Genomic DNA, 23,414 nt, shown 5'->3' on the forward strand with positions numbered 1-23,414 from the left:
TTGATCCATTTATCATTTGAGCTTCTGAATAAGACCGAAGGGTCCTATCTATCACAGAAGCATTCTGAAATTACTGCCTTGCATTCTGTTCCTGTGTGTTCTTGCACACCATCCCCATGCCCACTCCCTTCCTCCTTGCTAATGTCTTGGAGGCAGGAACCATGGTCCACTCCTCATTGTGGCTAATGGGGCCTTCATTCAGTATTTTACACTAAAAAATGTGGTTAGCATTTGAACTAAATGAAAATTTAAAGCTAGAGTTATTATGAACATTTTGCTTCCCAGTAGGAGAGAATTCTCTATAGTACAGTGAAAACACTACATTAAAAGACACACATGTAATACACACAGCACAAGATCACAAAAACACACTGCAAAGCTTGTATTTAACTATATGTACTTTCCAGTCTATAAACGACTACCTACAATTCAAAGTGACTGTCTTTAATTCGTGGGAAAACATGCCACCTCTTTTTAAAGTGTAACTGCCAACTAACAAACCAGCCAAAGTGGCATCAGGACATTTTTACCTTAAAAGACTCGTATTCAAATTAAAATATATTGTGTGTGAAATTTAAGATTCTTTCTATAAATGAATTTATAAGCACCTATTTTCTCTTCAACAAAGCTTTGTAAATATACAGTCTCTCTCTATTTATTAAATCTCTATCTGCATGGAAAGTATAAGAAAAGGCCCAATGATTTGGCTGAATGAAATTACTAATCTTAAAAAATAAAAAAAATAAAAGGCCAAACGACCTCCACTTCTGTGATTACCTATAGGATATACTGGCCCCAAAGAATGAATCCTTCTCTTGAGGAAACACACATACCCTCCCCCCCACACTCCAAACAAAACAAACAAACAAACAAACAAATGCCTAATAGTCAAAATTCTCCTTTAAACTTGAATCCACTTTTATCCCTCAAGTTACTTCAGGATTCAATGGACGGATGTCCACAAGAGCAATAGTATAATGCTTGCTGAAGAACGGCCAGGAAAGAGCTTTCCGCAGCCTGTGTAGGCCTCTCCCTGCTGAAGGCCTGGAATGTTCAGGGCCCGACAGAACCTATGCTCGCATCACGATCGGTCAATAGGCACTTCCTTCAGGCACCAGGGAAGGACAGTAACATCTCCAAGACATTTACACTCGGTGACATTTACCATCCGTGCTTGAACTCCATCTAGTCAATCTGATCGTAGCTTGAGGGACAAAGCGGGGTAGTTTCACGTGTCCGCCCGCGTGTGCACGCTCACACACATGCACATGCTAGTGTCTTAGGTAGGAGTCATCACACAAGCCCTCAGACCCTGCCTCTCTATGCTGACACAGGAGGCAAACTCTAAAGCCTTTCTCTGAGAACGGCCGGCAGCCAAAAGTAATCCCCCTCCAATGCTTAATCAAATGTTAATCAAAAAGATGCTTTAAGCTTATTGCCTCTTCCCAAGGACCACGGAGGATTCCTGTCTTCTGGCCGATGTTCCTCCGGGAAATGCCACCTGACACTGCACACAGACCCCGCAGTCAGTTTTAATTAGAGGCAGTTCAGAGTCTCTGCATTCCAGAAATATGCAGTTCAGACAATGCAGTTAAAAAACTAACATAGCTCGATTTTAGCCATGTAATATATCAAGAAAGAGCTAGGTGATTTTAGTATTTTCCCAAAGTAAATAAAAGATAAAGAAAATGATAATTTAATCTTATGAGAGATTATAAATATAAATCTGAGAAGTATAGTATCATTAAGTGAACCTTAGCCAATAGAAACTAGAATAAGTATAATAAATAGTAAGGTGGCAGGGGGCCCCCGAAGTCAATCTGCTTCTGAATTTTGAGAATGGTATGATAAAACTTAGGACTTATTTAGAAAATAGGAACACTAACAAGGAACTTGCCATGCTGAGGAGAAAAAAGTGAGACAAAACCATGATTGCTAAATAGCAGAACTCCTTATATTAAGAATGACTAAAGCAAATATAACTACTACATATAATAATGAAATTAGAAATATATCAATAGAAGAGCAAATCTGCTCCGTGCAACAGAGTTCCCAAATAAAACGCCCCCTGTCTGGCGAGTGGATGGGGTCAGCCTTCAGGCGATGTTCAAAATGTTTCTCCAACCAGGAATGGCCATGGTTGCAGGAAGGGTTTTTGACATTTTTTGTCAGGTTGGTCTAACTTGGTTTTTCTCTCCTTATAACAGAGCCAAAACAAAATAAACTATATTAAATTAAAGGATAGAACATGCTTGCTTTTGGAAAAATTTTCGTGAATTTATATTTCTTTAAAAACCATTGCCCATACTTATTCTAAAAGCAAATAAAAGCAATACAACACAAAAGCAAAGAAAAATACCTTATTTCCTCTTTAGTGATATCCCTTTATGTAATCAGTTAAAGAAAAAAAAATTTAGAAAGGTAAATGAAAATGCAAATTAATTTAGAATCTGGAATTTTATTTTTTTAAAAGAAGGGCCTCAGCTACTCCAGGCTTCTCAGTCAGCCCCCGACTTCACGCCTTTCACCTTCCCCTCTATTCCCCACCATGCTCCCTTGGCTCTGACCTTTTCCCCCAGACTCTTACTTTCTCCGTCTTCTGGGCCCACCTCCTCAGTCTTCCTGGACACCAGTGATGCTATCAGTCCCTTTAAATAAATATCTCACTCTAATGGTTCTATTTTACATCCTCAATCCCATACGTACTGAAGTGTTTGGTGCTTTTTTGTAGGTTCCACCAATTTACTTCACAAGGAACAGCATGTTTCAGGCTTATGATTTCCATTTAATATTAACAAAAACAATCTGTACAGAAAACCCTAAGGCAACCATACGGCATAATGTAAATGTACAAGTATACTTTAAAACGCAAGTCATTCCATAGTATTTGCAAGGCAGAGCTTTATAGTAATTAAGGAGTCTACCTCATGCTAGCTAATTTAATAATCCTTTGCATGTGGAGCCAATGCACATAAGTACCTGAAGTTTTAACCATCCTAGTCAGAATTTGTCAGAATGGCTTGTTTGAAAGAGCGTTAAGCCTCACTTCTGGTGGGCTGACTCCTGAGAATCTCATCAATAGATCCATGTAGGAGGTGAAGTTAATTCTACCACATCCATAAAGCCTAATACACCTTTTATTTTCAACAATTACCTGCATTTTGGATGAAGAGAGTCAGAAAGGACCTGCTGAGCTGCTGTAGTGTCCCTTTCTGCAAAATACCTGCAGTTGGAGGGAAAGAAAACCATAACTCCATACCTGTTAAATACATTCATTTTAACCCAATTTGAGGCCATTTAAATTCAGAGGTGGACACGAGCATAAGATTATCACTTGTTTCAGCTCCTCCAGAGAACAGCTTTCCCTAATAGAATTTCCCAAATACAATGACAGTGTAATAGGGTAGTTGTAAAATTCACACAGATTTAGGAATGATTACAGTAGGTTTGAAAATTTAATTATGAACTTTGCCATTCCCAGAGAGCCCAAGATATCCTTATTAAGGGGGGTTATAGTTGAGGAGGCCAAAAGAGGTCCCCCAGAAGGCAGAAAAGCCTGGATGAAGGGACATGATCAGGGACTGTGACAGCCAAAGGGCACAGGGAGGAGTAGAGTAGAGGATATAGGATGTTTTTCAAATGCATTTTTCTTGGGGAATATTCAAGGGGTATTTGAATTTAGAATGAATGGAAAATATAGAGCTTAGAGATGTTAAAAATAAAATTTTGTTCTGGGGAAAAGGGGGAAATGAAGTTTCCTAGAGAATAAAACTATAGCATGTTATGTAGTTTGATGTGACTATATTTCTTACATAAATTTAAAGAATAAAACAAGCTCTTGAATTTTGCAGCAGAAAATTTCAAACCAAAGTCAGCAAATTTAACGCACACGGCCCTAATTTTTAATGAAATGAAATCTCTTTTTCATACTTTTGTTGGTTATCTAGGTTTCCTCTTTCATGTCTTGCCTATTCATATTTCTTGGTCCAGTATCTCTAAAAATGACCTCAAATGAGACAAGTAACCCCGCAGAGAACATTATAGTCCTGTCTCTGGATCCGTTATAATTATGTGTCCGTCTTGGCTTGTCTTTTCACTCTGTTTATGGTAGCTTTTCTTATGAAAGTTTTCAATTTTGATGTGTGAAAGTTATTGATTTATTGATTTTTCTTTTATAGTTTATGCCATTGAGGTGAGGAAGAGATTTCATTTCATTTCATTTTTCTAAATGGAAGGCCAAATGTCCCAGCTCTATTTATTCAAAAGCTCATCTTTTACCCACTAATTTGTAACACCACCTTTGTCATCAAAATTTACTTTTTATTTATTTACATTACATAATAATATAGCATTTAAAACATTTCATAAACGAATGAGTGATTATAAAACTTCCTAAATTTAAAATAAAGGCAAGATTGGGGGGAAATGAGGTACCGCAGAAGTGACTAAGGCTTAATTTCTTTTAAAAAAATACATCACTATTGCCCTGGCCAAGTGGCTCAGTTGGTTGGAGCGTCGCCCTGTACACCAAAGGTTGTGGGTTCCATCCTCAGTCAGGGCGCATACGTAGGTTGCAAGTTTGATCCCAGGTCTGGGTGCATAGGGGAGGCAACCAACTGATGTTTCTCTCTGTCTCTCTGTCTCTCTCTCTCTCTCTGTCTCTCTCTCTCTCTCTCTTTCTCACATCAATAAAAACATATCCTCTAGTGAGGATTAAAAAAACAACACATCACTATTCTCACTATTAGGGTGTGTCAAAGGGTTACAAGAACCAGCCTAAAAGGACTCCATTTGGCTTGAAAAATAATGACTACAAACAACTCAATTTAAGCATGAAAAAATAATGAGTGAAATTAGTTAAATCACAATAAACACATAAAAACCAGGATTAAAAATAATATTTAAAACAGAGAGAGATAAAGCCAACAAAAGTTTTTTGATCACAACACGGGAATTAGGGCACCAAGTCCTCATGCTGAAAATTGGCACCTTATTTAGTGAGCATCTGTCCTGCCTATATTTCAGAGAAGCCAAATAACCATAGTGGATAAAGGAAACCGAATCTCTACAGAATTCCTGCCAACAACTGTGGGGAGAATAACAGAATTAGAAAAACAGTTTTTGCACAATCAATTAACTGGTTCGGTGAAGAACGCTGAAGGAGGAAATAGTTAGATAAAGGGCTGATGGGGGACTTCACGATGCAGCCCTCGGAGTAATGCCTCTGATCCATCCCAGCCAGGGAATGGGAGTGGGGGCCCTGCAGGCCTCCTGAACCCATTCAAGCCTTTCTGCTTACCTGTGACTTTCAGGGCATACAAGGGAGGGGTACAAATGCAAAGACAAGTCTAGACCACGGGACATTTTACAGAACAATTGACTGGGACGCTTGCACAAGTTAACGGCATGGCAGAGGGGACAAAGGGAGAGGGCAGAAGGAGAGAAACTGCTTGAATTAAAAAAGACCGCAGAGACATAATAACTAAGTACGATGTGGAGATCTTGTGTAAAACTGGACTGAACAAACTGGCTATAAAAGATTTTTGAGAGAACTTGGAAATTCGAAAATGAACTGAACATAGAGGACACCAAGGATTTATTGTTAATTTTGTTAGGTGTGATAGTGGCATTTGATTCCATGTAAGGTAAAATTGGTGTTTTTTAGAGCTTAAGGGTGAAATGAAAAACAGTGTAAGATTTTCATTAACATGCTTCTACTCCCCAAAACAAACATGACAAGTCTTTCAAAACCTTGATAATTACTGAATCTGGGTGATTAGTATAAGGGGAGTGCTTTATAATCTTCTCTCTATTTTTGTATATACTTAACATTCTTCATAATAAAAAATTAAAATAAATAAATTTGAGATTTGCTTAAAAGAATCCATGAAGTTTCCCAGATAAAAAGTATGATGGTAGTGGCTTTTTAAATTTTATGAACCTGAATTATCTCTCAGAGGACTGGAATGGTTTCTTGGAGTCATCTTGGAAGTGGCTTTTAGAACTAACAACTCACTTTTGCCATTTCAGTATGAGGAGACCAGAAGATCACTCTAACATCCATTCTTCATTTACTTACTGCAGATTATACAGTCCCAGAAGTCCCATTCCTCGAAAATCCGTCTTAGGATCATCACCTTGGAAACCAATTTCACACCATTGCTTAGAAATCCGAGATGCCAGTGGAGTATCGGGCTTCAAGAATTTCCATAACTGGAGACAAGAAAGGAAATTAGCCTGTTGACACACACACATAAATATTCTTTCCTATTGGCTTAGATTCTGTAAACCGCATCATTAGGAGGAGCTTTGCAAAAATCGAATGCATGCAAATGTGTTACAATGAAAGATCTGACCATCTTTCAATGATCTATGACAGCAGTTCTCAAAGTATTGTCAGAACACTCCTGGAGGAACCCCATGACCTTTGCAGAGGCTCTGGAAGGCAAAAACTATTTCATAACAAAACGAACAGGTTATTTGCCTTTTCATTCTCACTGTCATGAGTACACAGTGGAATTTTCCAGAGGCTGCATGACCTGGGATGATGTCATCGCCCTGAAAGTAATGGAATCTGCACTTTCATATTTTAGAGTTTTAAATATTTCTGTTTTAATTTCTAATCAGATATATATCTCCCACACAAGCTGTTTGGAGTCTCCCAAAAATATATAAGAGAATAAAGGGAAGGCGAGAACAGGGAAAATTTTGAGGCTGTGAGTTATTTACATCCTCAGAAAATGCTTATCTTACTTTACAGCAAAGCTCTTAGCAGCATTATTAACCAAAAGAAAAATGAACAGACTTGAGTTTTATTTCTTAGGGCTCACCTATAGAGAGGTGAGGGTAAACATCACAGAGCGAAATACAGGAAGGTCAGTAATGTTCATGAATCAACCTCAAGGTATTTTATTATGTTTGAGTTACCTAAAAATGTTTCAGTGATAATCAATTTTATATTAATGGACAGATATAAATTCTGAACACTATGTTCTTCACTGCTTAAGAAACCGGTTCTATTTTTCTAAGTTTTCTGTAGAAAAATATGTTTAACACATATCAGTACTTGAGCATGAACGTGAGACACCCACAGCTGTATAGATATGGAATGCTTATTACTTCTTTCTAATAAATAGAGATGGGCACGTAAGCAAATTTACTTCTAACAATATTAATAATATTTTAATCCTCACTATGGAGACATATACAAATGTAAATTTTCCTTATTATTATTCTGACATAATTCAACTTCTAAACTGCTTATTCTCTGTTATAAATATTTTAAAGTTCAAGCACAACAGGAACACACAAACACCTTGCATTACAGTGAACTGACAAAAAAGAGTTGTAACTCATTAAAGCTATTTTAGGCACTCATCCAAAATTAAGTGCTATTCAAGTGATACAATAATTTATCTTAGTGGCATAACTGGTAGATCAATCTAAAGAGTGAAAGAAAAATTTCAGAGGAAAGGAAGTAAATATGTCACACGTGAAGGCAAAATATGAAACATGGGTATAAGAAACCTCTTTTTATATTATCCATGTAAGAATTTGTCAGTGCTTTGCATTCATCAAAACAGAAAATGGCCCGGCCGGGCGTGGCTCAGTGGTTGACCATCGACCTAGGATCCAAGCGATTGGGGTTCGATTCCCGGTCAGGGCACATGCCCGGGTTGCAGGCTGCAGCCGATCAATGACTCTCTCATCATTGATGTTTCTCTCTCTCTTCCTCTCCTTTCCTCTCTCTGAAATCAATAAAGATATATTTAAAAAAAAACAGAAAATGTTTCTGAGTTCATCTGAAGAGTGCTGCCCTAGCCGGTTTGGCTCAGTGGTTAGAGCTTTGGCCCACAGATTGAAGGGTCCTGGGTTTGACTGTGGCCAAGGGCATGTACCTCAGTTGCAGGCTCGATCCCCAGCCCCAGTTGGGGCGCATGTGGGAGGCAACTGATATGTCTCTCTTACATCAATTTCTTTTTTTTCCTCTCCCCCCCCTTCCACTCTCTCTGAAAAGTAATGGAAAAAATATCCTTGGGCAAGGGGAGGGGAAGAAGAGTACTGAAAAGTGAGAGAAAAGGTCTCTTTTAAATATTCTGTTAGGAAATGACTTGGTTATTGCCACAATGAAAAAAGAAATAAAAACCAAAAGAAACAGGTTGTAAAGCTCATCACATTCATGTGGGCGATAATTTGAAGTAATCTCAGGGCCCTAAAGTTTAAATCTGGTTTCATCAAGTGAGTGAAATAGAAGAGAAAAGCAAGCATTTTCTCTCTGCAGGTAAGCTATAAACTTCATTTATTGGAGGAATACTTAGTTTGGGGGAGTAAAGAGATTAATAAAATCTATTTTAATAATTTCATGTATCAAGACAGACTAGACTAATGGCTAAAAAGTGTTCTTAATGACGTTCTTAATCCTATCTGCTTCAGTAAGGGTCACTTTGTTGGTAAATGAAAGTTGATTAGGCTAAACTACTTACATGAAGTGCTACCATGTGTACAGTTACTGTAAGAATGCTTGAATTACTGGATTCCCTTCCACTAGATAGGCTTGTCCCTGAAAAAATTAAGGGTAAGAGGCAGGATGACCCTGAAGGGTTAGGTCATTTCTTGCACGTTGGAAGCCAACTGGAAGTCTGAACGAAGGTGACGGGCCTCTGAGGAGTCCAGCCACCTAAGGTTGTGCTACTGTGAGTAGAGTTATTACAAAGCCACCTGCCAAGTACAGTAGACCAGAGCTAAGAAGGGTGCTTCCTGTGGCAGATGACAAGCTACAATGTGGAAGCTGCATGCTGAATCCTACTATTATCCACCAAGGCCCCTGCTCTGTTTAATTCTGCTCTTTGCACTGAGCCTTTACTGCAGGCTTATTTGAATACCTCTGCTTGTCTCAGGTCCACTGCAGAACAGAAGGGGCAAGGCCATTCAGCCATCCATCCATTCAAAAGCAGCTTTTCACAGAGGCCACCATGAGACTCTCTTCCCATTAGGAGAGCATCTTTCAATTCTGGGTTATATTTTTTCTGTTAAGTCATGAATCGCCTTAAAACTCTGCCTTTATCATTAATTTGGTTAAAAATATTTAATAAAAATGTCCATTTGAATAATTCACATGAACAGTGCTACATGAATATAAAGTGATATTACTCTGTTTCATTCCAGTCTATGTTTAAATGATCATAAAACCCAGATTTTTTTATCCTTTAAGTAGAAACACCGATAATGGTCTCCTATGTTTACAAATCAAAGCACGTAAACAATATAGCAATAGATTAAAGTTTCTAAACCAGGGGCTAGCAAGCTTTGTCTGTAAAGGGCCAGACAATAAATACTTTAGGCTTTGGTGGCCATACAGTCATTGCTACAACTACTTAATGTTGCCGTTGTAGTACGAAAGCGGCCACATAAATGAATACATAAATGACAATTATAAATGAATGAATGGATGTGTTCCAACCAAACTTTATTTACAAAAATGTGTGGCTGGCCAGATTTGCTGACCCTTGCTCTAAACAATTTTATAATGTGGGTCACAAGGGTGTTATTACCCGCTTCAAAGGTGGAGAAACCTGAGCTTAGTCAGTTAAACGCAAACCATGGCCAGCCTCTGGAAATACAAATGGGAACGAGACTTGGTGCCCCCTCGAGAGGCAGTATGGCACAGTAGTGCAGAGCCCTTCCTAACGGTGTGAGCCCGGGCAGTCACCTAACTGCCCAGCCTGTTTCCTCACCCGAAAAATGAGGATAATGACAATATTTCATCATAAAGTTATTGTTACACTTACTGATATGATTGGCACATACTAAACACTCAATGAATGTTTTATTATTACTCATTTTGTTATTACCATACTTGCGCTTGGAATAAACTGAAGAGGAGAATAGAGACCCCACTCCTAAGTTTGCTTGTGGAGGCTAGAAAAGATGTCTAAATTTAATAAATAAGGACTTAAGTAAAAGCCCTGGCCAGTTTGGCTCAGTGGTTAGAGCGCTGACCTGTGGACTGAAGGGTCCCGGGTTCGATTCTGGTCAAGGGCACGTACCTCGGTTGCAGGCTCGATCTCTGGCCCTGGTTGGGGTGCATGCGGGAGGCAACCAATCGATGTGTCTCTCTCACATCGATGTTTCTCTCTCTCTCTCCCCCTCCCACTCTCTCTGAAAAGCAGTGGGAAAAATATCCTCACATGAAGATTAAAAAAAAAAGTGAGCAGTTTCTGCTGTGAAAATAATAGGGAATGGAGGGAACAGCGTGAGCAAATACCTGGGCCCAAGGGACGGCGCAGCCTCTTCTGGGGCAGGGTGAATGGCAGAGCCTGGTGGGAATGTGCTGTACATGATGGGGATACAGGAAAGATAGCTTAAAGAAATGTTGGAAAGGGTCCAAATCCATCCTAAGGTACATGGGCTTTCTACTGTTAGACACAGGGAACGGGAAGTTTTTAACCTAGAGAATGACGTGACTAGATAATCCTTCCGACAGTATTTAAGGAGACGGGAGGGAGGCAGCGTTAGTGGCCCCTGTTGGAGATAACGGGAATAAGGCAGTGGGCATGGAACACATTCAAGAGGTATTTGCGGGGAGCTCTCCAGTAAGCGTTAGTGATTTTTGTAAATGAATGGTATCTCCCCAATTGGATTGCAAACCACTTAAGAGTAGAAAAGATCCCTTTCCTCAAAGTGCCTAACACAGTAGTGCTCATAATTTATTTGCTGTGCGAATCAGAGCCTGGACTAAAATGACTGTAGTTTGCTCACCTCTAAAGTAAAGGTAACAGCTATCACTTTCCCCACATCTCACAGACAATAAAAAATGATTAACACATACATACTCAAATCATGACCACAGATAAGTCATATCATGAAAGTTCTTGACATGTATCCAATGAACTATAATAATTCATGCATTTACCCATACTTGTTAAAAACCTACTATGTGCCAGCATGCATACAACTGGTCAGCTAAGATTAGGAATGTAGCAAGTACCCAAGTGTCACTGATTCAGTGGGCATCTCAGCCATGCCAACGAAGAGTTCAGGTGCTTGTGGACAGCCCGTTAATTATACCATCTTATTTCTCTTTCACTGACTTCTTATTTCCCAACTTGAGATCATTTCATTGAACTCAACTACCTTTATTAGAAATGGAAAAAATAAGGCAATAAAAGGAGATGAAGCTCAGTCAGTGGCTTAGCTAAAATTAAACAGAAGAGCAAGGGAAGGAGAAAAACTATTGCTAAGAATGAGCCTTCTTTAATTTTTAATGATTCACATCAGATCTGGCACTAATTAGTAGAGACAAATGAGTCATCTGCTTAAGTACTTACAGACACAAAAACACACCTACCTTCCTACAAAAACACAACAGGATACACTCTTAAAATTACATCTTCTGTTGACATTTTTCAGTAAAACAAAGTTAAGGCACCTAAACAATGTTTTCTTCCAATTTTGTTGCTGCCTTTTTGGATTTTAAGTACTGCTAAGGACATGGGGGCACAAAGCTGAACAAGGCATGGCCACTGAACTCGTTGGTAGAGCTACTTTGCTTGCTGGTTCAGATGCTGGAGGTAAATTTTTCATTGGAAAATTCATGTGAGTATTTAGGTTAAGGCCAATTTCCTTCTGCAGTCTGAGAAAGAATCAGAGGTGGTTTCTCTGGGCCTTCACATGGGCTCTGGTTTAGATTGTTTAACAACAGGAGAAATAGCATTTGTCAAAGAGTGACCTGGGATTTCCATTTATGACTTTTAATAGACATCAAAGATGATGAGGTTGGTTTCTGCTTCAGCAAAAGCCCTCTTGGGAAATTACCCAAGGCCTTAATGATGATTATTTATTCATGTAACTTGGAGACTATTAGAAAAGGAGGTGAAGGTTTATACCTGGTGTATTAAAATTGCTGGATGACTAATATGCAATTATAAATACTCCTTCTGGCTGTCAACCCAAAATTTTAGGAATCTTGTATGATCTGATGGTGTATTATGGGACATTAATACAACGCTAGCTCAAAGCACTGAATTTTGAGTTAAAATATTAAGATAAAAAAATTTAAAATCAACTACTTATTTGAACTGTTTTCTAAATTCACTTCTGAAAAATAGATGCTTTTTGAGATGGAGTGCCTATCACACAGCAGGAGCTCGGCAAACATTAGCTGACCCAAGCGAGGGCCTGAAATGTGCCCGAGAACTGACCTTCAGAAGCATTTCCTCGTGTTGGGGGTTGTCAGAATCATAGGGCTCTCTGCGCAGTTTTTCCACATCTGCAATAAGGTTTCTGTACCCCACGATCTGCAGAAGGCAAGCCTGAAGAGAGATTCCCAACCTAGGGCGTTCGAAAAGGAAGGAGCACACGTGAAGAAAAGCAGGGCATACTTTGGCATTTGTTCACCCGATGGAAGCATATCAGGACTTTTCCTATTTGTCTAACACTCAGGAAATTGCCCAAATAGGATCTATCTAATAGAAGCACAGTTTCTTACTGCAGCTGCATGCCGGTTGTAGAACTTGGCTGCAACTCTCATTCTGGCCTTTTCTGAAGCCATGTTGCAACAATGTGGCTTAAAAAACAAGGGAGCTCTTTATGCAGGTGACTTGTGAGATGCACAAAATACAGGTGATTCTTAGGGCTCATTTAGCTCCCACTAAGTGGGTATTTCAGAATACTTCAGAAGGGTGTGTGTGTGTGTGTGTGTGTGTAGAGACGGAGGGAGAAAGAGCCCTCAGGGGGTTAGGATTTGAAAAAACGTCAAAATAACAACACCAACACCTCTGCAAAAACAAAACAAAACTTAAAAAACAAACACCTCTGTTTGGGGGCATTCCTGATGGGCAGGCAATGCCAAGAGAAAGAACTTGCTACTTTACAAGATTTCCCATTCCCTTCCGACTTCTCTAGTTGTCTGGACACTTTTCTTTAGGCTGAAACAAAATCTGCTTTCCTGATCACCAGTGGTTCAAATTCTGTTCTCTGAGCAAATGTATGTCCACCTTTCCCCTACCATGCCTACCTATTTTAAGATAGTGATTCTTTCTTCTAGTCTCATCTCCAGAATTTAAAAAAAATCCCCTGTTCCTTCAATTCCTTCTCGTGCGACATGGCTTGCAGTCGCTTTACTGCCTCGCCCGGTCGTCGCTGAGTGTGCCCTGTTTAACGGCCACCACAGCCTATCACCGGAACAGAACCCACTGCGACAAGCAGGCCGCACAGAGAAGCATCACGCCGGGGTCTGAATGCTGCTTTCCTCTCCGACAACCCAGAAGGTAAGATAGGGTCTCTTTAAGCAGTCACATAACATTACACGTTTATTAAATGGCTAACCAATTACCAAGGTTCTTTTTTCATATAAACGACTGTCACCTAAGTTATTCTTCTACATTCACTTGATGGCATTTTTAAATCTAAAGGTGGTATTTCACGTTGACTTATTCCTGTTAAATTCTTTACAGTCATTAGCTTTTGGGGTTCGCAGTAGTTGAACGTTGGCAATTTCGTAAGATTTACCCAAGAACTCCTCTCCGGTATACTCCTACTCCTAATTCACTCACTGAATTTGAACATTTCAGTTCTCGTGGTGGTCATTGTAATCATGATGACAGTGTCATCATCATCTTTTTTGGGCAGGGAGGGAAATAAGATGTATAGAAAATTAAGACTAATACTGGGGGCAATCGAGAATTATGTCTTAGGATTGTATACTTACTCCAAATGTAGGAGATGATGTCAGATAACCCAGAATGCTAAACTTAAATAAAATGGAATGTTCAATTAAATGACCCTTGTTACCATAGCACCAAAAAACTAAATCATATATTTTCATATAGGAAAAGTGATCAGTGGTACTGGTCACCCAGAAAACCCATGCAGGACAGAAAAGAGTTAAATTTGAGGGAAAGAAGAGGTTGGAAGAAATGAAAGAAGAGGGAACAAAAGAAGGCAAATTCAATTTTTACTGTACTGATTCTTACCAGCAGCATAAACAGCACTTGAAAAAATGTAGTTAAAACAAAGTGAGGTTGGTTTGGTTGGTGTTGCTCAATGAATGGTTAGAGCATCGGCCTGCGCACGGGAGGGTCACGGGTTTGATTCCTGGTCAAGGGCAAGTACCTGGGTTGCAGGTTTGATCCCCAGCCTCGCTCATGGTATGTGCAGGAGGCAACCAATCAATGTGTCTCTCTCACATGGATGTTTCTCCCCCCCTCCCGCCCCCCTTCCCTCCCTTCCACTCTCTGTAAAAATCAACGGGAAAATATCCTGGGGTGAGGTTCAACAAAATCAAAGTGAGGTTAATAGTAGTAACGGCTTGATAAATCATAAAATATTTCCCCTAGCCCTCTCTATTTCTTGATTTTTTTCCAGAAAGTTATTTAAATTTTAAAAATCATATTTTGTCAATGTCAATCTGGGGGGGAAAAGCAGCAAAATCCATACTGAGATGTAAAAACACAATGCACTACCTATAAGGGTTTTGTTTTGTTTTTCCCCCTAAAGGAAATAAAAAGAACAGATGGCAAGGAAATGCTCTTGAATGAAACATGTATCTTTCATAGACAAGACAGAACAGATTTGCTATAGGTCTAACATATCGCGCATGCCTGATGGTAGTCTTACATTCTTTGTTCAACTTAATTTAAAATAAATTGACTTATTATCACCTTCCCAGAGAAATAAAATATATGTCAAAAGGTTTCAAAAAGACATTTACTGCATAATTAAATCACCTTTAATGGCTGAATAAGAAAAAGGCAGCTAATTAGCTTGTGTCTGCAGAAAAATACTATGGAGACCACGTGGAAATGCAGTTTTATGATGAGCCCCAATTAGCTAGGAGCTAGAATCCAGCCAAGAGACAGACATATGCAAAGTGAACTCTGAAATTCCCTTGACTACAGCTCTGTCTTTGGCAGTGAAAAGCCTTTCTTAGGGACGGCATCTGAAGTTCTCGTGCATATCTAAAAGACAGCTTGATTGCTACCTGCCTAAACTGTCTCTAAATATATCTGCATGCAGAATTCATTCTACCCAATATCCTTAGCCCAATTTTTTACTGAAAAATTCCTGTTCCCAATGAAAGATATAAAGCTAATTTTAAATGTCACGTACATTGCCAAATGCATTTTAATACTTCCAAGATGAGATGAATAAATTACAAAGTTCTAAAGTCTTCATATAAAAACCATCTCTCCCTCCCACACATGCTTTTCTCTCCCTCCCTCCCTCCCTCCCCACCCCCCTTGGTTTAAAAAAAACCTGTAAGGTAAAAAGTCTTCTATAGGTCTCACTGGCTTAAATCAAGGTGTCCACGCCTGTCTCCTGGATTTTTAGCCTGCCATAAACTGATGGAGCAGAATGGGCTCAGGCACATTTACAATTTGAACTTTTACTGTGATGTAGAACACGGGCATTGCTTGGAGTGACTTGATGAATGGGCTCCCCTTATTTCAGCCGATCCCAGAGGCATCCATCATAGTTCTTACATTCATTGCATCTCAAAGCATAAGCATAAATCATAACAAAGTACAAGGTTGCTGCTATTTACAAATATGGAAATGGCACCTTTTTTCTTTATTCTTCATCTGAGAGTCAAAACATTGCAGATGATTGGGGATTGGGGGGGTGGGGGGAGAGAGCGCAAGTAACCTATAGAAATAATAAATATGTAGCCATGACTTGTGTTCTATATTTACAAAATAATAAACAAAATAATTCTTACTGTGGATTTACGTCGGGGTTAATTTTTTTCAGTTCCATGATGTCTTCTATAGTTTTTTCAATAGCATCAGGGTGAACACTCACTGAAGTCTGCAACAGCTGGAAAACATGTTTCAATCATTTCCCTGGTCATGAATACCAGCGGCTTAAACAGGGTCTATTTAGGATCTATTTAGACAGGGGCTTCAGATATTTGTTTAAAGCTTCTTTATGAAAATATTAAACTAAACTAAAAGCAAAAATTGATTTATTACTTGAATTCTAGTAAATCTGACATTTTCATGACAGGGGTAGTGCACTTTTTCCTTATTAAGGTAATAACATAAAACAGAAATAGTAAGGTTTTTTTTAAATCATTTTCATCTGTCTTAAACTATTTATTAAAATATTATATTTTCTTTTTCTCACTCAACATACCTGGTTTCCATTGTTACTGGGCATTATGTCTGTGATTGAATGAAGTACATGGGGGATATAGTCTTAAGGATACCAAAATTAAATAATATTCAAGAATCTTGAAAAAACAACAGATTTTCTCTGTTATGTGGATGCTTAACTATGTGCAATAAACACTGGAATAGTGGCTTTGATTTCCTTGGAAAATCTTGAGCATAAAGTTAAGTGATTTGGATATTAAGGAAACATCAGAGAATTCATGCTGCTCTTATTTTCAAGGAATTTTTATTTTGTGGCTTGGGAAGAGGTATAAAAAAGATGAATTAGACAGTGAAGTAATAAGTGCACCTCACATTTGCTTAAACACTCACATACAGTGGCCACTTTCATGTTAAAAGTACAGGCAATTCTTTCTTCTCAATTTTTATTAGTTTTTATAGGCAATGGTATATTTCGTTTCTTCAAATTTTTACTTTTTGATGATAGACCTTAGCTTCCAAGTGAAAAGTTGTTGAAAAATATAGAAACAGTTTTACTTACCTTACTTTTTGAACCCCTCAATGATGTTTCTATAAAAGAGATAATTTAAAAAATCTTTCAAAAATTATCCTTTACAAGTGGTTTAAAGTACTATACTGAGATATAACGCGGTATCCTCAGTCCCACCACGCCTGCATTTCGCTTGCTTCTCTGTCTCACGCTTACCGATCTTCATGGTTCTAGAAGCTCCGGGCTTGGTGCTGTAACAGATCCGCTGCAGCTCACATCTCCCGGTCAGCTTCCTCATGACAAATTTCAGGCAGCGCCACAAAAACGTGCAGTAAAAATACAGGCACACCTGGATCAGCATTCTGTCAAAGACAAAACACAGCAGCCTTCCCTAGAGCTCTGGAAGAGAGCAGAGAGCAGCCACCACCAGCAAGGAAAGAAGCCCCGAAGAAAATAGCCATTAGACTTCTGGCTTTACAAGCTGGTCTCATTTTTCTAATCCCACGTTATTTTATTTGAGGTAGCCTCAAACCCGCCTTTGGGAGGGAAGCCCAGGCCTGCGAGGACACACTTGCTATGACTGCAAAGCAACTCCAGGAAGTCCTATTCTAGTAAGTTGGATATTCCAACTGAGAGCAAGGCACTTAAAAACATTTTAAAATAAATCAGTACCTTTAAAATAGTACCTAGAAGTTGTCTCTCCCTTAGACATTGGGAAAGAACTTGCCCTGGCAACTCTCCTCTCCTGCGGCTGGGGACAGCCTCTGGCTCGCCCTGGTTTATCCCCAGCCCATCCTTAGTGCCCCTATGAGGCCACTATTTTATTTTATTCCTTCCTGTTTCCACTCCTTTCTCCTTCCCTCTGCTCTCCTCTGGGGACTGCTGTCCTCCTTGAGGGCCTGGTTGTGTGGCTACCTGTCTTCTCTGCTGACCAATCCCAGCACTTCTTGCACTTGCCGGGAGGCTCCTCATCAGTTCCCTGAACAAGGGTGCTGACCTTTGGTTCTCCAACACCCTCTGATTTCAACCTTCCCCAAACTCTACTATGTGACAAGTCTATTCTTGGCTACTGCTAAATAACTGCACACCCTATCTCACTCCAGTGGTACCTCACAGACTGTGAAGTATATCGTCACCAATCATGCACGTTTTCATGCGAATTTGTGTTTTATGCTGACTTTTATTTCTAATATGTCAGTGCCTACTACTTCGTGGTACCATTCAAAGTCTCAAAATGACTCAAGCTATAGAAATGAAGAGGACTTATAGCCAAAAACTTATATTCAACCCATCTTCTCTTAATACTATGCATAGTCCTAGTAGGCAGAATTATTTATATTACTTCCTATTGGTGTCATTTCTAAACGATGTTTCTTCTTCTGCAATATTCACTATTCCCCCCCAGCTCTAACATAAAGTGATCCAGGGTCATTCGGGTGAGTTAGAGTAGTTAACCAATAGCCTCAATGATGTGATTCATTCCTGAATGTGAACCAACACCTTGATAGTTTTCCTTTGTTCAAATTGCTCTGGCTCCAGTATCTTGAGCAGCTTGTGTTAAAAATAAAAATTCCAAAGGCTAACTTGAACAAAAGCATAGGATCTATATCATACAAAAGCAAAGGGGGTGGAGGAAACTGTAGAAATAACCAAACTGCTACACTAAGAACACAATGGAATCCTTTGTAGGCAATAAAATTAGGTTCTAGAATATCTAATAACATGAGAAAATGTCCATAATATGTTTATCAAATAATAAGAAGAAAGGATTGGTATGGGATGATCTACTTTTTATTTAAAAGTTAAACAAAAAATTTTTATGGTGATGTATAAACAAGAAGAAAAGAATGGCAAGATGCACAACAAAAATGTTAATGGTGGTATTTCTGGGTAATAAAATTATGAGTAATTTTTATTTTCTTTTTTGGTTAAGTATATTTTATTTTTTTCTATAATAAATATATGTAATTTAATTTTTATAAAAAAAAGTTACAACAATAATAAAAGTGTATAAAATGATCACCAGGGCCATTATTAAAGTGCATATAAAATTTCTACGGGAAGTCAGATTCTGCTAAAAGACAAAGAATGAATTTACTATGTTGTAAAGTCTGAAATCTAACTGTTTTAGTCAAATATGTTCCAAGATATATTAGGATTTAGGTTATCAGCTTCCAAAAAAAAAAAGTAATCCTAAAAATAAATTTAGTGGAACATTTTAATTAATTGAGGGAGAAATTTTATAAACCTCAACTTGCTCTCTTGGAAGAAGTTTTCCATTATTGCAACTACTGCCCCCCAAAAAAGATGAAGCACTATCTCTGTGAGCTGGTCACCAGCCAAATGGCAGTGATGTTAATTGCTGTTTGGCATTATTCCTGTTATTAAGTCAAGGAGAAAAAGCTTTCCGTGAGATCTATCCTTATGGTGTCATGTGCAGTTTCCAGTGAAGTCCGCCTGGCTGTGGGCCAGCTCCTCAAATGAAGCCTCTTCTAAGTCCGTGTCAGGTTCCTGTGGCACGAAGGCTTCCTAGAGGAGAGAGCTCTGACTACTCCTTAAGGTGCATCCCTGTATTCACAATACTCAGGGTACCAGCCACCAGACCATGTTATAGCTCGTGTTAAACTACAGAAAGCTTTCCCCGTACAACTCCTCCATCAGATCTACACAAAGCCGTGGCCTGAGGCTGGGAAGCGTCATCCCAGGTGGCAGGTCGTATCCAGATGTGCAGTGACTTATACCTCATCGGTAATTCCTCCCACTGGCCTCCCTGTATAGGAGAAGAATATGCCTGGGGAACTGTTTTGCAGCAAGACAGCCTTACATAAAAGGAGAGAAAAGGCACTGTATTCTATTTGCTTTGATATACATATGTTTTCAACTCCTCTGAGGGTGCTGAAACTGTCAAAGTCAGGTAAACGCAGTGAAATCTGCAGTGAGGGGTCGGAGACGCTGCATCAGCTGTTAGGTCTCACGACTCTGTGAGGAGCACCACATCCCTCTCACGTAATCACATAAACAATATCACAAATCACGGAAGAGAGACGCCCATTTCAATTGTGAAGTGACATTTATTTACACACTGCTTCTCACTCTTTTGTAATTTCTGGGCCAGTAGTCCTGATAATGCTATTTATTATCAGTGATATATATATATTTTTCCTTGTTTTTCTAATGGGCCAGCATACTTACAAATATGTCATCAAAAGTCCAGTTTGCCATGCCAGGCACTGTATTTTCCTGCTATGCCAGAAACTATATTTTTTCAGGCCAGATCATCAGATCAAACAATGTTTTGACAGATATAATTCATTTTGCATTTAGATTGTAAACCTAAGGCATAGTCAGAGATGAAAACACCAGGGCTACCCCTCTCTTTGGAAGACTTATTTTGATAACAGGAACAGCCTGCTTCCTCATGAAAGGACCGGAGCAGCGAAACCTCCACGTGAGCGTCTCAGAATGGCTGTTCTCCACCATCAAGTGCAGCCAGGAGCTCACTTCTTAAATTTCTGGATGTATTTAAGATTGTAAAGTTTATGGAAAAACTGCTGAAGGTCCAGAGGAGAACAGTAAACATAATTAAATATTTTGTGAGAATGTTAAATTGGTTTGGCATGTCTACCTTCAAAAGGGAGATATTAAAGAAATGGATCTTTAAAAGCTCTTAAGCTAACTAGTGGTTAGTTAAGGAAGGAAGGAAGGAAGGAAGGCAGGAAGGAAGGAAGGCAGGCAGGAGCGAGGGAGGGAGGGAGCGAGGGAGGGAGGGAGGGAGGGAAAGATGGGAGGGAGGGAAGGATGGGAGGGAAGGAGGAAGGAAGGAAGGGAGGGCCTGTTTCTCATCTGAGTTTCAGGCCTTTTGGATTCACAGAGCCTTTCTTCCTCCTAATTTCCCTCATCTCCTTATTCTGGCGCCTTGAGTGGAGGCATCTCGAGTGCACCCGAGGCAGATGCCATTCGCTTTCTTGAATCCCATCCTTCTGTTCCTACTCTTTGAATAAGAGTTAGAGCCACGCCCTCTCTACCATCTGAACCCTATGTTCAGGGATTTCTAGCACTGCTTGTTTTTAACTCCTGTCCTGAATCATGGAACTAATCAGCTTAGGTTTAATTACGGGAATGTTTTGCTTTTTTTCTTCATAACATTAGACCTAGTTTTCTTGCTTCTGATGAAAAGTCTCAACTCACTACTGAAAAGATGTGCTGCATTTTACAGGCTTTTTCAAGACTCAGGGGAACATACTGATCACCATCTCCTATTTTTAATAACTACGAGCACAGACAGCATTTTTTATATTTGTTTCTGTTTTCTTAATCACAACTTTTTTGCTAGTGTTCCAAAAGGAGTTCCTGCAGGAGGAATTTATAGGCTAATAAGGGAAATGACAGTAAGTTGAATGACTGGCTTAAGCACTGGGAGAATCTGACTTCATAGTAAGAGCTATTTACACATTTTCTATTTCAGTATTTCCTCTCACTGCCATTTATTAGTATGCTGCAGAGTGGAGTTTATGGCTGAGTTCACAGCAGTAAGCTTCTTTAAGGCAATTACGATCACTCTTATTATTGAACATTCGTTCTCTAGCTTGAACCAGAATGTAAATTGTTCAAAATGGATCACGTCTCTGCCACCGAATAAAAGCGAGCCCCTGTCTTGTGCCTTGTTGGAAGAAGCCATTCAGCAGGGGCGGCCTCCTGCCTGTGGGGGGAGGGGGTGTGGGTACCTGTAATGAAACACTACTCCATCATCTTAAATTTGTGACTCTGCCGTCTTCTCTTGGAATAATAAGAGAAAAGTGGTTTATTTGGAACAGTGTCAATGAATTTGCTAATGAAAGTTAATTCTTGCTTGAAGAAACCCTGTAATAAATAAGAAGTACACTATTGGTGAGGAGGGAAACGTACAAAATCATCACAGTTCTCTGTTCAAACCACAGTTTCCTAAACAAAACACTTTTCATCTAAACGGCCATCAACAACAGCAGCAAATTGCTCAACGTTTCCTGCATTTCGTGCACATTCTAAAATGACACTGAAAAAATTTCAGTTGCTTTTGATGAGAGCCTAATTTTGATTTGTGGTGAATTATATCAATATTTTACTTTAAAAAAATTTCAGTTGCTCTATTGAAGTTTCAAGTCAGGGGCACCGGCCATCAATTGGAAACTAACTTGCCGATTGGCCTAGAAAATGGGACCCTCTCTATAATGAGCTTCCTACTAGAAAGAGAGGCTGCAGAGGACTTGACACAGGAACTGGAAATGGGAAATCACACGATGAAACCATTTGTGGGCCTCTAGAAAAACAAGAGTATATTTTCTCCCTTGAGCAGCCTCAAGACAGTGCCCAGTGCCCAGACAGTGTGGGACCCTGTGGTATTTTCCATTATTTATCTGAAGAGATCATACTGCCTTTGAAAAGTGGTGGGTGTAAATCCATTATGGATTGATACTATTCCAAATTCTATTGCTATAGCAAAGGGCACTGTTTTCACATTCCAGGCAAATTTTATCTGAGGAATTAGGGAACACTAGCTGACTGTGGGATAGCTAAACATCTAATTAATGGCTTATCTTTTTTCTTTCAAAGAAAAGGAAGCACAGGTTTATCTTAATTTATTAATGACAACACAATTCAATTAAAAATTTGATGCTTAAATACATACATTTATAAGATTTACTTTTTAAAATCAGATGTTTTTTGCTATTTGGATATTTTTATTGGCTTATTTATAAGGGAAGCAGCAAACACATTATTACACTGACATTTGAAAAGCATTTAAGCCCAGCTGGGTGTGGCTCAGCGGTTGAGCATCGACCTATGATCCAGGAGATCGAGGTTTGATTCCCGGTCAGGGCACATGCCGGGGCTGCGGGCTCGATCCCCAGTCAGAAGCGTGCAGGAGGCGACCGATCAATGACTCTCTCATCATTAATGTTTCAACTCTCTATCTCCCTCTCCCTTCCTCTCTCTGAAATCAATAAAAATATATATATTTTAAAAGCACTTAAGTGTAATCTAAAATATAAACTTTCATTGTAAATAAAAATACTTTTATAAAAGAACCAAAATATTAAATAAATCTGTAAATAAAAGAAAGTCATCATCCATAATAAGCCCTAAAGTCGTCTATAGGGGATGAGGAGTGGGCCTTTTAGAATTATAGATACACAACATAATATAAGTAAAAATATAGACACACATACACATATATACATACACCATCAGGACCCGGTTAGAGGATATTCTCAGTATTATGAATAAAAAATTAATTTCTGTTGAGTTAAAGACCCAGAGTAGTTGAAGGAGAGGGATTTTAAATGCATTGTGGAAAAAATAAAAGTGGTAATTGAAAGGTACCTCACTTATTCCTTCATTAGAGTGAACAAATGGAAGATGAGAAGATGGGCTGTGTAGCGCAGGAGGAAAAAGAGTGGAAGACGACAAGGGAAAAAGCAAAACCGAGTCAGGAACTTAATTTCTGCAACCACCGGCTGTCCCTGCCCACGAGGAACTTGCACTCTAGTAAGAGAATGACAATAAAAACAAAATAAGCAGATAGAGTGATGATTCTACAAAAGAAATAGCTTCACATGCGAACGGCAGAGGGAAAGGTCCTCCCTCGGAGATGGGACAGTACAGCCAACTCTTGCTTATCCTGCCAAGGAGGCAGGAGCAACAGGAAAACCAGCGTGTCTTCCTCATTTCAGAGCAAAAGTGAAAACTCCAAAAGGCAAATGAATGAAATTCAAGCTGCCATTTACTGAGTGTCCAGGGCCTTCGTTCATCTCATGCTCCACAGGAGGAGCTGA

General features: G+C 39.2%; 1 protein-coding gene across 3 annotated transcripts in view; it reads right to left on the bottom strand.

Moving 5' to 3' along the window:
* ELMOD1 (ELMO domain containing 1) overlaps nt 1–23,414 on the bottom strand; it is a 58,525-nt gene that overhangs the window by 11,735 nt on the left and 23,376 nt on the right. Inside the window, exons 3-10 of one of the 3 annotated variants that reach the window (XM_081154779.1) lie at nt 22,963–23,124; nt 21,327–21,462; nt 16,819–16,964; nt 16,654–16,682; nt 15,719–15,816; nt 12,201–12,330; nt 6,080–6,213; nt 3,155–3,223 (exon numbers count right to left, since the gene is read on the bottom strand). In XM_081154779.1, the coding sequence (XP_081010905.1) occupies nt 3,155–3,223; nt 6,080–6,213; nt 12,201–12,330; nt 15,719–15,816; nt 16,654–16,682; nt 16,819–16,963 (605 nt within the window). In that variant the 5' untranslated portion in view covers nt 16,964; nt 21,327–21,462; nt 22,963–23,124. The remainder of the gene's footprint in view (nt 1–3,154; nt 3,224–6,079; nt 6,214–12,200; nt 12,331–15,718; nt 15,817–16,653; nt 16,683–16,818; nt 16,965–21,326; nt 21,463–22,962; nt 23,125–23,414) is intronic. The other 2 variants (XM_081154778.1, XM_081154777.1) reach the window with 2 other exon arrangements.

The sequence above is a fragment of the Miniopterus schreibersii genome (assembly GCF_964146895.1).
Source record: "Miniopterus schreibersii genome assembly, chromosome: 12".
Taxonomy (NCBI): Eukaryota; Metazoa; Chordata; class Mammalia; order Chiroptera; family Miniopteridae; genus Miniopterus; species Miniopterus schreibersii.